The sequence below is a fragment of the Cebus imitator genome, unplaced genomic scaffold, assembly GCF_001604975.1.
Source record: "Cebus imitator isolate Cc_AM_T3 unplaced genomic scaffold, Cebus_imitator-1.0 Scaffold111, whole genome shotgun sequence".
In the NCBI taxonomy this organism is placed as follows: domain Eukaryota; kingdom Metazoa; phylum Chordata; class Mammalia; order Primates; family Cebidae; genus Cebus; species Cebus imitator.
In genome coordinates this window covers 2,872,058-2,885,259 of record NW_016107426.1, presented here as the reverse complement: position 1 = coordinate 2,885,259, position 13,202 = coordinate 2,872,058, and the positions used below count along the sequence as shown (strand labels likewise).

The 13,202-nt window shown below is 40.6% G+C and overlaps 1 protein-coding gene across 3 annotated transcripts in view; it reads left to right on the top strand.

The window, feature by feature from the left end:
* The window catches only part of ETV5 (ETS variant transcription factor 5), a 69,662-nt gene that overhangs the window by 40,635 nt on the left and 15,825 nt on the right, over positions 1 to 13,202 (top strand). For all 3 annotated transcript variants that reach the window (XM_017538414.2, XM_037741963.1, XM_017538413.2), the window contains exons 8-9: positions 5,933 to 6,192; positions 7,807 to 7,866. In XM_017538414.2, the coding sequence (XP_017393903.1) occupies positions 5,933 to 6,192; positions 7,807 to 7,866 (320 nt within the window). The remainder of the gene's footprint in view (positions 1 to 5,932; positions 6,193 to 7,806; positions 7,867 to 13,202) is intronic.

Below are 13,202 nucleotides of genomic sequence, written 5' to 3'. Positions count from 1 at the left end.
GCCTCTGCCTCTTGGGTTCAAGCCATTCTCCTGCCTCAGCCTCCCGAGTAGCTGGGTTTACAGGTGTTTGCCACTGCACCTGGCTAATTTTTTTGTAGTTTGAGTAGGGACAGGATTTCACCATGTTAGCCAGACTGGTCTCAAACTCCCAGCCTCAAGTGATCTGCCCGCCTTGGCCTCCGAAAGTGCTGGGATTATAGGCCTAAGTAACCATGCCTGGGCCATATTTGCATATCTTCTGATTTTAGCTTGGGAGTTGCAGGCAGAAGGTGGGGCAGTTGAAGATAATGTTTATTGAAAACTTACCAGTGTTATAATAGGGCTGGGCCCTATTACATACATTATCTTACATCATCTTTACAAGGTATCCTGGCTGTTCTTATTTTTTTGGAGAGGAAACTGAGGATTCACAGCAATTAGATAACTCATCCAAGGTCACACAGCTAGTAAGCAGTAAAGATTGGATTTCAGCCCAGGATGTTCTGACTTCACAGCCAGAGCCTCTTACCCAGCTATGCTGCTTCTCGATTTTCCATCTTCTTCCTGAGCCTTAACGGAAGTACTAAGTGCATGATGTTGTCTTCTTGGCACATTTTATGTATCATCTCTCAGCTGGCCTTTGAACTGTCTCTACTTCACCTGGCACCCATAGTCATCATACAGCCTTTGTTAGATCCTTTTCTCCTTTTTTTTTTCCTGTCAGCATTGTGTTTACTCTGTGTGCTGGCAGCAGAAACTAAAAAGGAAATGCAGAAAAAGCATCTAACGGTTTTCATAACGTAAACCAAATGTTGGGAGTGTGGGTGAGCTCGTGGGAGGAAAGGCGCTATATAAATCTGACAAATAAATAAATAACTGGTTCTTTAAATAAACTGGCACCGAGAAAACCTTAAACTGTGACCTATTGAATTTAGGCTTATTTGGAGTCAGAAGTCTGCCTTTGCTCACCCAGCATGAGTTCCTTACATGTGTGCTCTGTTGGGTGAATGGTGGGAGTGGAGGGAAGGGAGGAAGAAGAGGTTTGGTAGGAACCAGGCTGTGCCCTCACTGAAAGTGATTGCCTGCCTTGGTACATTAGAGGCATCTTTGTCATAACTGTGTTATGTATGCAGCCCATTCTTAGATACTTCAAAAAGACTAGAGAAGGGAGGAGGGGTTCAAGTGAAGGTCATTGAGTAAAGTTCACAGGATGTATTTTGAGGACAAGGACTGAATTACTTTACTCATCTCTGCAAATAAAAGATGTTATCAGCAGCATGCTCTGAGAATCTTTCTTCCCAATACGTTGGCTTTGTGACCTACCCCTGAGATGCCGCCTTGGCCACTCCCACTCTGTCAAAACAAACAGTACAGAACAATCCCAATTATAGAATCTGTTCTGCAGATCACAGGTTTTGAAGCTTTGCACATCCTTAAAGTTATGCCATGGGGAGGGGATGAGGTTGCTGGCTAGTGCCCATGTGGAAGTACCTTTTCCTGAGGAGGCCATACCAGGGTGACTCTAGCATTTCATTCTGGAAGGTGAGAAGACCAGCACTAAGCGGAAGTGAGGCCATCAGCCTGCCAGCTGCAGAGGCTCTGGTTACAGAACTGAGCAGCCCATGCCATCTCGGAGCTATCAAAGGAACTGATTTCCCGAGGTCACCTTTGAAGGTGCTGGGATGGTGGCAGAGGGGAAAGGGAGAGAAAATGGAAGGTGTTAATTACCTTTCTTTCCAAATAGTCCAAGATTTAGGCACTTTGCAAAAATAAGGCCTTAAGAGTATCTTAAGCTAGGCCAAATGGCTCACGCCTATAATCCCAGCATTTAGGGAGGCTGAGGTGGGTGGCACTTGAGGTCAGGAACTCAAGACCAGCCTGGCCAACATGGTGAAACCGTCTCTACTAAAAAAAAAAAAAAAAGGCAGGTGTGATGGCAAGCACCTGTAATCCCAGCTACTTGGGAGGCTGAGGCAAATTGCTTGAACCCGAGAGGCAGAGATTGCAGTGAGTTGAGATTGCGCTACTGCACTCCAGCCTAGAAGACAGAGCGAGACTCCATCTCAAAAAAAAGAATTATCTTCATCAGCCGGGCCCTGTGGCTTTCACCTGTAATCCCAGCAGTTTTGAGAGGATGAAATGGACAGATCACTGAGTTCAGCAGTTCAAGACCAGCTTGGCCAACATGGCGAACCCCCCCCTCCATTAAAAATACAAAAATTAGCCAGGCATGGTGACTCAAACTCCCAAGTAATCCCAGCTTCTTGGGAGGTGGTGGCACAGGAATCACTTAAATCGCTTGATCCCGGGAAGCGGAGGTTGCAGTGAGCTAAGATCTAGTCAGTATACTCCAGCCTGGGTGACAGAGCGAGACTCTGTCTTTAAAAAAAACTTCTTTGTCTTCCTTTTCTGAAAGAATTCCCTTCAGGTTTGCGGCATGCTGCCAGTGCCTGTGTTCTAAATGTCAAGTGTAAACCTGAGTTGGGAATTTACACTTCTTCAAAGAACATTGAAAGGTTTCTTTAAGTAAGAGCAACCTGATGAAGTTCTGCTGTAGAGCACTCAGTGCCCCCGTGAAAGGCTATCAGCCCACTGAACCTTGTTTAAGACATTGGCCAGGTGGATTCTGAAGCTTTTGATGTCTGGGATAAAAGGATAAGTGTATGAAAATTGCCCAGTAATTTTCATATTATAAAATGAACTTACCGTGCTGCTTTAGGTAGAGTAATAAAGACAGCATGCTGTACTCTGATCTAGACAGTGTTCTGTCTGCACACAGATCTCTTCAGTTTGAGATTTCAAATCTTGATGTTCTAGAAATCTGTTTGCCACCTGTTCCCACAGATTGATTCAAATCAAACTATTTTATTAAAGCTATTTAAGAATTCTGTTTATCAATAGAATTCAAGCTAAAAGTAGAGAATAAGACCTTAATATTACTGGATTGTATTATTTTTCCTTGAACCTTTCTACCTGAGGGTATGTATTCACAAATGCTTTTCTTTATACGCAAAGATCAGTGCTTAGTGCATATTTCATGGTTTGAGAGTCGCACACCTCCAACTTCTGAACAGCCACCGTCCTGAACTCTATCCTAGTCTGTCAGTCACGGCTGTGGCAAAAACCATGCTTTACAGACATCATTGTAGTTTCACTCTTTCAGAAGCATTTGGAGGATAATGTATCCTCCTGTCACAGATAAGCAAACAAAGCCAAGAAACTTTGCCTTCCGTCATTTCCCTACTAAGGGGTGGCAGGCTTTCCCTCTACGCTGCCCACCCAACAGGGAAAGGGCAGCTGGTACACATCTGGATTTATCTGACAGCTGAAGATTGTTAAGGAGACTCAACTAATAACAGATTTTTATTGTTCTATCTCACCATAAAAACAGTGCATATTTATTATCGAACTATAGATGAGCAAGAAAAAGAAAATCACCTAAAGTTATAACCACCACAAAGATTGGCAATGTTAATATTTAAGTGTAAATCTTTCTGTGGTTTTATATGACACCGTAATACTATAATTTTTACCAACCTTTGATACTGTATGTACTGTTTAGCAATCTTCCTTAATATGTCAAAAATACCTTTCCAAGCCCTTATATATTCACATTATATAATTTCTAATGGTTGCTTTCAACTAAATGACTATATCACAATATATATAGCCAGTTTCCTTGTTAGATAACTGTGTTGGTGACCATCTTGGTAGGTATACCTGATCATCTGTGACTGAAGTGCTGTTTAGGTACCTGACATAGAATTATTAACTGCCTGCCCATCTTCAAAGTTAAAAGGAAAAAATACTTCTCTTTTGACTTTGTTACTTTTTAAATTACTAATGAGTTACACTTTATGTTTATGACCATTGCTATTATTTAAGGGTATTCCTGCTTATGTCCTTCGCCCTTTCTTTTCCTCTTGATATGTTCATCTTTTATTAATTTCTAAAAGCTCTTTATGTCAACAGTGAGATTGCTATATCTGTTAGATTTTTCCTTAGTTTTACTTTTGGTTTTGTTTCTGGTGTGTTCTGACTACTACAGATTCTTTCCCCCTAATTTGATGTGTTTCTTTTGGTTTTGTTTCTGGTGTCTTTAACTTACAGAAATTTATACGGTGAGATATATCCAGGTTTATTTGACGACTTCTGCTATTGGTATGATAGTTAGGTTTTCCCTCACTCCAAAATTATGTAAGTTTTCATACATACTTACTTTCATATGGTTTCTTTTTTTTTTTTTTTTTTTTTTTTTTTTTTTTTTTTTTTTTTTTTTTTTTTTTTTTTTTTTTTTTTTGAGACAGTATTGCTCTGTTGCCCAGGCAGGAGTACAGTGGCGCAATCTCGGCTCACTGCAACCTCCACCTCCCAGGTTCAACTGATTCTCAAGCCGCAGCCTCCTGAGTAGCTGGGATTACGGGCACACATCACCCCACCCAGCTAATTTCTGTGTGTGTGTGTGTGTGTGTGTGCGTGCGCGTGTGTATTTGTGTGTATGTGTTTGAGATGGAGCCTCGCTCTGTTACCAGCCCGGAGTGCAGTAGCACAATTTTGGCTCACGGCAACCTCCACCGCCCAGGTTGAAGCGATTCTCCTGCCTTATCCTATCAAGTAGCTGGGACTATAGGCCTGCTCCACCATGCCCAGCTAATTTTTTTATTTTTAGTAGAAACAGTTTTCACCATATTGGCCAGGATGGTCTCCATCTCTTGACCCCCTGATCCGCCCGCCTCAGCCTCCCAAAGTGCTGGGACTACAGGCGTGAGCCACTGCACCCGGCCAATTTTTTTGTATTTTTAGTAGAGATAGAGTTTTGCCATGTTGGCCAAGCTGACCTCAAGCGATCTGCCCACCTCAGCCTCCCAAAGTGCTGGGATTGTAGGCATGAGCCACCATGCCTGGCTGGTTCCACTTTTTATATTGGAACCTTTAATCCTTATAAATTTATTTTTATACCTATATAAAATGGGGTCTTTTTCCCCCAACTAATTTGAAATGCTAACCTTAACAAGTAATAAATTTTGGAATATATTTGACAGTTTTTGGCTTTCCATTCAATTCCTTTGATCTGCCAGTCTTTCAATTCCTTGTATTACTGTTTTAATTATTGTAGTTTTATGACGTCAATAGCTAGTGGGTCCTTATGTCTTTTCAAAATAAAGTTTAGAATTATTTTGTCAAGTTAGTTGGGAAGGCATTTGCTTTTATAGAATAATTTTCAGTGAATCAATCAATAGCTTCAAAGTCCTAAATATCTTCTCTTAGCTCTTTTTTCTTTCTTTTCCTCAGAAAACAATTTCAAGCTTTTATTCATATATGGCCTATAGGTTTCCTGATTATTCCTAGGAATGTTATATTTTTTTATTGCTACTATGAATGGGATTCTCTTTTTTTGAAGGGCTGGAGAGCGCCCGCCTGTCTCGAACCTCACAGAGTGATTGTTTCCACCGTAGAAAACATTGTCGAAGTAACTGCTGAGCTAAAGCCGGCCCCGGGATTCTCTCTTTTAAAAACAAAAAAACACACTACATTTTCTAACTGGTTAGTTTGTATTCAGTCTTTAAAAATTCCTTCTATCTTAGGTAAGAGAATGGATGAACTAGTGAATAAACATTTATGTATATGTTAGTGCTATTTGCAAATAATTGATCTTATATATTCAGATACGTAATCTGTACAAATTGTGCATAAAATAAACACACATGGGAGATTAGAGGCTACCACATCATTGCTTTTTTTGTTTTGTTATGTTTTTTTGCCACTTCCTGACTCAAGAGCTTTGAAATACACAGTGTAATTTTGGGAAGAGTTTAGGTAAAATGTCCAGAAATAAGCATTATTAAATACTTTGCAAGTAATTCCATTAATTGGAACGTCTAGTCCCCAGTGCTCGGTCTAGTAGGTATTCATCAAGTCTTAGTTCAACATGAAAACCTTTTTGTTCTTACAGATTTCAGAGACAACTGTCTGAACCCTGCCACCCCTTCCCTCCTCAGCCAGGAGTTTCTGGAGATAATCGCCCCAGTTACCATCGGCAAATGTCAGAACCTATTGTCCCTGCAGCTCCCCCACCCCCTCAGGGATTCAAACAAGAATACCATGACCCGCTCTATGAACATGGGGTCCCGGGCATGCCAGGCCCCCCAGCACATGGGTTCCAGTCACCAATGGGAATCAAGCAGGAGCCTCGGGATTACTGCGTCGATTCAGGTCAGCAGAAAATCTTGCTTGTCATTGCTTCATTCTTGCATTCTTCTGTCTCATTATTCAGCGTTTTATACGTGCAGGGCCTTGGGGAATCATTTTATAAGAATTGTCCTCATATAACGCAGGAGCTAGTAAAGCTGACATGTTTATGCACAGTGTAATACAAAACAGAAAAGCTGGCCGGGCACAGTGGCTCACTCCTGTTAATCCCAGCACTTTGGGAGGTTGAGGTGGGTGGATCACGAGATCAGGAGTTTGAGACCAGCTTGACCAACATGGTGAAACCTGTCTCTACTAAAAATCCAAAAAAAATCAGCCGGATGTGGTGGCGCACCTGTAATTCTAGCTACTCAGGAGGCTGAGGCAGGAGAATTGCTTGAAACCAGGTGGTGGAGGCTGCAGTGAGCCAAGATCCCATCATTGCACTCCAACCTGGACAACAGAGCAATACTCTGTCTCAAAACAAACAAACAAACAGAAAAGCTATGTAAATAGTAGGAAGTGCAGTAGGCATTCAGAAGTGGTATGAAGTACATCTCTGAGTCTAAGCCCGAAGATTGTCGGGGTTCAGTTTTGGATGGAATTTGCTTTTGACGTTCTCTGAGATAATACAGAGATTAATCTATTCAGGCACAAACTGGTTATGGGAAATGCTGGGGAAGTAGGCAGAAAGGAGAGAAATGTTGCTTTATGACAGAAAACTTACCAAGTATGAGGTAGTGATCGTGTGTAAACATTTCCATAAGCATTCCTCTTGAAAGCTTTGATGGATTTTTCTCAAGAGTAGCATGAACAGCAACATTTTTTCCTTTAAGACTGACATTTTGATCTGTTCTGATGGGTTTTGTACCCCACTCCACTCCCTTAAAGCAAGGCACTCAACAGATGTTACCATATCTGAGTTGTGTTTGACCTGAGTTGTGTTCCCAGGGCTCATCCCACGTGGACACAACTCAACTGACTGTCTTTCCTCTCAATGGACACTGATAACATGATGCCTGAAGAATAGATCACTTGAGTGTGGTTCAGTTTCAGTGTGACAGTCCCAGCACGGCAAAAATGTACCAAACTGCAGTCTTCTACCCCTGCCAGAGCGAGTCCTGACTTCCTAACTTCAGGTCCCCTAATCCCTTTGGCCTAAAAATATTCCCACCTCTTGTAGCATAATTGGATGTGGCCACCAGCAGTAAAGGGGAGCAAATTGGAAAAGATCTAAAGCCATCCTCTTCTCCTTCCCACCCTAATGCCCACGAGTCAGCATGGGCAAGAGGCCAGGCTTGGCCTTTTGAAGGCCAATATTTTTTCCCCTGCCATTAGCTCTTTCACCAGATTTGGTGCTAATTTCTAAAATGAGCAAACAATGAGAGTGAAGCATCTTTTTTCTTTCCTCCCATGACTCTTGATTAGGAGAGCCTTCCTTTCAGATGGTGGGTTATGGTGTTTGCCATCTTGCTTATTGGGTGGCACCTCTTTCCCAGGACAAAGCCAAAAAGATATGATCCCAGACATGGAGGAGCAGGAGGTTTAGAGGCTTTACCAGCACTGCAGTTGACCGATATGCTGCTTCTGCTGCAGCAATGATTGATGGGATTGTGTCCACCTTTGTTTCCCTTTCAGAAGTGCCTAACTGCCAGTCATCCTACATGAGAGGGGGTTATTTCTCCAGCAGCCATGAAGGTAAGGAACCTGTCTTTCCTCGCTTCTCTTCTCTCCTTTTTCTTTCTCTCTCTCTTTCTTTCTTTTTTTTTTTTTTTTTTTTTGAGACAGTTTTTCTGCTCTTGTTGCCCAGGCTGGAGTGCAATGGTACAATCTCTGCTCACTGCAACCTCCAAATCCCAGATTCAAGCAATTCTCCTGCCTCAGCCTCCCAAGTATCTGGGACTACAAGCATGCACCACCACGTCCAGCTAATTTTTTGTATTTACTAGAGACAGAGTTTCACCATGTTGGTCAGGCTAGTCTCAAAGTCCTAACCTCAGGTGATCTACCACCACCACCCCCCACACCCCCCCTCAAAGTGCTGAGATTACAGGCATGAGCCACTGTGCCCAGACCTCTCTCTCGCTTTCTTTCTTTTTCTTTCTTTTCTTTCTTTTTCTTTCCTTCCTTCTTTCCTTCTTTTTCTTTTCTTTCTTTTCTTCTTTCTTTCTTCTTCTTTTTTTGAATAATACTCAAGCTTAAAATTGCTCAGTTTCCAGGCTGAGATTTGAGATCATAGATTAAACCTTGCTTATGAATATTAGCTCATGAATATAAAGCTAATTGATTGTAATCTTCAATTATTTTACACGCAGGGTTTAAACATGCCCCTAAGCCCTGTGAGGGCTGCCATTTTCATTAGCAGTGATCCCAACTTTTTAGAGTATAGGACAATTTGGAGAAAAAATAAATGCACCTTATTTCCCCATTTCCAGAAATGGAGGTTATATATAATAGCTTACATGACATGATCAGCTTAAACCAGAATTTAGGAGTTATGTCAGTGAGGATGGTTTTCGTATGTTTTATAGTTATGTCAGTGAGGGTCCAAGGATGTCTTAGAGTTTTAAAAATGTGTCTCTAGGTTTTACTTAGTTTGAATGCTTGGGTGGGTAACTCTACATTGTAATTATTATCATATGATAAATGGTTGCCACTTTTAACATGGGAGGGAAATTTAAGGTGTTCTTCACCAAACTTGAGGGGGCTGGTGGTGAAGTGAGCTAGCAGTGGGTAGGGAGTATTAGGGATGGGAGTGGAGAGGTATATTTTGTACAAAATGCTTTGTTGAAGGACATAAAAGAAATATTTTCTAATTGGACTTTTAAAAAGTACCTCTAATGAGAACAGAAATAAAGCAGTTTACCCACAAGCCTGGATTATCATTTATCCTAACATTTATTTTTATGTGAAGATGATAGTTTTATATCAAGAGTGTATGCTGTCTCCTTGAGTTCTTGTGCCCAATCCCTTTGGGATCAACTTAATTCAGTAAGTCTCTGAGATAATCTCACTCTAATTAGCAGCAGGAGCAGTGGGCAAGGTTGAGCCTGTAACTTTGCCTTCATTAGTGCTGACCTACTAATTAGGGTGAAAGTAATTGGAAACAAATAAGATGCATAAGTGTTCCAAAGCATATGGCTTCAAGGAAGTGGTCAGAATGGAGCTAGAATGTCAGTTTCTTGGAGGAGCTTGCTTTTGAGCTAGTTTTCTTTAAAATATAAACTTTCGTAGCTTATTCTTAGCATAAGCAATAAATACTGACTACGCACAATTTAGAAACTGCAAACAGGCAAAAAGATGAAAATTGAATCTCACTGCCCATAGATAACCATTAAGTTGCTATGTAGTCTTTCAGTCTTTCCTGTGCATATGTAAATATAGAATTATACAGATTATACAGGACTCATTGTTTTATAGTCTTTTTTTTAACAATAGTCATTAACTCACATTGAACACTGACTATGTTTCAAACACTGTTCTGTGTTCTTTACATGCATTAATTAAGTCATTTAATTCTCATAGCAGCCCTATAGGATAGATATTTTTATTTGCCCCATAGGATAATGAGGAAACCGAGGCTCAGAGAGGATAAAAGATTTGCCCAAGGGCATGTGGCTGTAAGGGCTGAGCCAGAACTCTAAACCAAGCCCTGTGGCTCCAGAGCCCATACTCTTCATCTCCTTCCGTACTGCACAACCAATGTCATCTCTATGGCACCCAACATTCCTCTATGATTTTCTCTTTAATGGCTGCACAGTACTCACTGCATGGGTATGTATTTAGCTAATTACCTGTTGCTGAAAAGTGGGTATTTCCAGATTATTCCTAAATTCAGTGAACATTCATCTAGCTGAATGTTTTTGTATTATCATTCTCGATTCTTGAAACTAAGTTTCTGAAATTTCTGGATAAAAGGGGGTACTCACAGTTTTTGTGAGGGTCTGTGTTTTGTTGTTTTTAGTGCATTGTCACAGATTTTTAAATTTTAGGATTTCTCTAACGAAGTAATTAAATGTGAATCAAAAGGAAGAAGGGAGCCTTTTGTTGGGTGAGGATAATTGGGCTTTTAAGCTCCTGCATAAATGAACGACAGTAGCAAATCATTGGGCTTATTTGATGGAAAGGAGCCCTGGTAGGGACTGTGATCATGCTTAGGGGCATGAAAGGCCTTCAGAGGTGGGCTCAGAGCTTCAAGTTACCCTTCTGGGCAAAGGCTAACTTGAGATGGTAGATTCAGGAGTTCCCTTATGAACATTGAAATAGGAAAGGTTTTTTTAGAACTCCTTTCCTAGATGTATGTCTTCTTTTTCTCAAATACGTTTCTCCCTGAAGATTTAAAGCAGTGTGATTCCCAAAACTTGTGACAACAGCTTCACCTGGGATTTTTTAAAAATGTACATGCTCAGGACCTATCCCAGGCCTACTGAATCAGAACTCTGAGGAGTGGGGCCCAGCAATCTGTGTTTTAACAAGTCCTTCAGGAGATTCTGATGCACCTTCAAGTTTGAGAACTACTGAGTAGAGATTCTCAAGTTTGTTCAAACATTAGAATCACCTGGGGAGCTTCTAAAAATTTTGATGTCCAGGCTTCATCCAGAGCAATTAAATCAGAAATTCTGGGGTGGGACCCAGGCTTTAGTAGTTTTTAAAGCTCCCCAGGTGATTCCAGTGTGCGTCCAAGGTTGAGAACCACTGGTCTCTGTCATTTGAAATGAAAGTCAAAAGAACTGATACTCATGAAGCATTGGCTGCCTTTTATAAGTGATTAGTTCCTAAGAATGGTTTCTATGGGTAGCTGCTTCACATTCCCTTGGTTAGACGGGAGACCGAGTGTTGTTTCACTGGGTGTCCTGTGATGTTCTGATTGAGTGCCCAGCCCTGGAAAGGAAGGGTTGTCTCCTTGACACTGGCTGTGATGGGCACAGCTGCATGGGGCTCTCTTTGAGGTTCCTGAATGTTTCTACAGAAGCAGTTGATGTCTGCAATAGGCAAACTAGAAGGGAGTGGGGGAAGAAAGGGAGGAAAACATTTTGCATAATTACAACATTTAGGAAAGAGCATGGTCTTAGGGGAAATATTTTTAGCAAGGCATTGGGTTGCTTACTACACAAGTGCATTTCTGTGTGTTTTCCCTCCACCCTTTCCCATTCCTTTCCCTGACTTCAAACACGTCGAAGAAGTTAGTTTAAAAAAAAAAAAAACCCCAACATTTTTAATTGTTCTAAATTACCCTGACATGCTTTTTCTCTCCTTATACAGGCTTGACCACAGATGTCTGTGAAACAGTTAATGAAACAAGTGTTTCTGATTGGCATCTGTGATTGCTAAGATAGCCATCCTGCCTTAAGTGTTCACCTGGAGTCTTTGCACCATGTTTTGAATCTTTTGTTGCTACTTCGCCCCTCAAACAGGTTCTTCCTACCTGCTACCTTTATTTGAGTGATTAGATGATTGTGGCCACAACTGATAAATTGCTGGCGCAAATTCAGCTGACTTAAATTTCACTTAAACCAATAGTATCTTCCAGATGGTTTAGAGGACCACAGGTGGTGATGCCTAGAAACCACAAAATACCCCAAAGTGATACTTCCTATAGGCAGATCTTCATCTGATTAGTTCTGAAAAACCGGGAATTTCATCTAGGTATACGTTGTTGTTGTTGTTTTCTATGTACTATGAATGTATTTTTCTTCCCTTAAAGGAGAACACCTCTAGAAAGAACATGGCAAATTTGACAGATACGTAAATTTTGAAGTAGTTCACTTATAATAACTTTATAAAAAGACCATTAAAACATCACTGGAAAATCAAAATACGTATGGGATGTCAGGAAATGTATAGCTTCCTGGCAGCCAGGACAAAATGTTTGAAGCATACTAGATTATGAAAGTCTTGTTGGTAAGACAGAGTATACCAGTTTGTCATAAAAGTCAGTTTAGTACCAAATTGGGAAATAAAGTTATCAGGAGTCACTGAATCCCTGACTTTAAAGTTAGCATTATATTCTTAAATATTTTTAACGAAGACTATAGAATCTCTTATTTATTTAAATATCTGTTTAGTACTTATGTGTAAGGTGCCATGAGGACACTAAGATACCAAGATATGATGATCCTTATCCTCAAGGAATTTAGAATCTTTGATGGAGGATATAAGATCAAGCTCTTAATTGTACTTACCACAATGTACAACAACTATGTTTTTTTTTCTTAACTATCATTTATTACACACTTAGGTACCAGGAGCTACTCTTGGCATTCTGGTATAAAGATAGAGCAGTGGATCAATTGAATGATATTAACTGAAACTCATAACAACACCATAAGGTAGGAATTATTTTCTGCTAAAATGAGGACACTGGAGCACAGAGAGATTAATTTATTCAATATTGCACAGCTAATTGGGGTCCATCAGTACTACACCATCTCTCGTTTTTTTTTCTCTAACAGGAAAATGGCAGGTCTGTCTCCCCCAGTTGGGATGCAGTCTCCATGAGAACAAGGACCAAGTGTATATTATTCTTCTGGCTACCTTCTGCCTTCTAGCACAATGCCTGGCATAAATATTTAGTGGATTAAATAATATATAAATGTCAATAAAATAGACTTCCTTTGATGTCGTTAAGCAACAGAGAACTAAAGCTTAGGGCTGAGAAGACAAAAATGAATAATACAAATCTCAAAACAGTCTCAGTTGTGTAGAGTTTCTTCAGTCCCAGGCCTCTTAAAAATGGTGCTGGTCCTGCCAAGAAGCTACTTGATCCAGGTTGACTGAAGAAACAGAATGGTGAAATTATATCTTGGTGCCTTTACTCATGTATTTTTGTTTTGTTTTGTTTTGTTTTGTTTTGTTTTGTTTTGAGACAGAGTCTTGCTCTGTTTCCCAGGCTGGAGTGCAATGTCGCGGTCTCCGCTCACTGCAACCTCTGCCTCCTGGGTTCAAGCAGTTCTCCTGCCTCAGCCTCCCAGGTAGCTAGAATTACAGGCACCCATCACTATGCTCAGCTAATTTTTTGTATTTTTTTTTTTTTT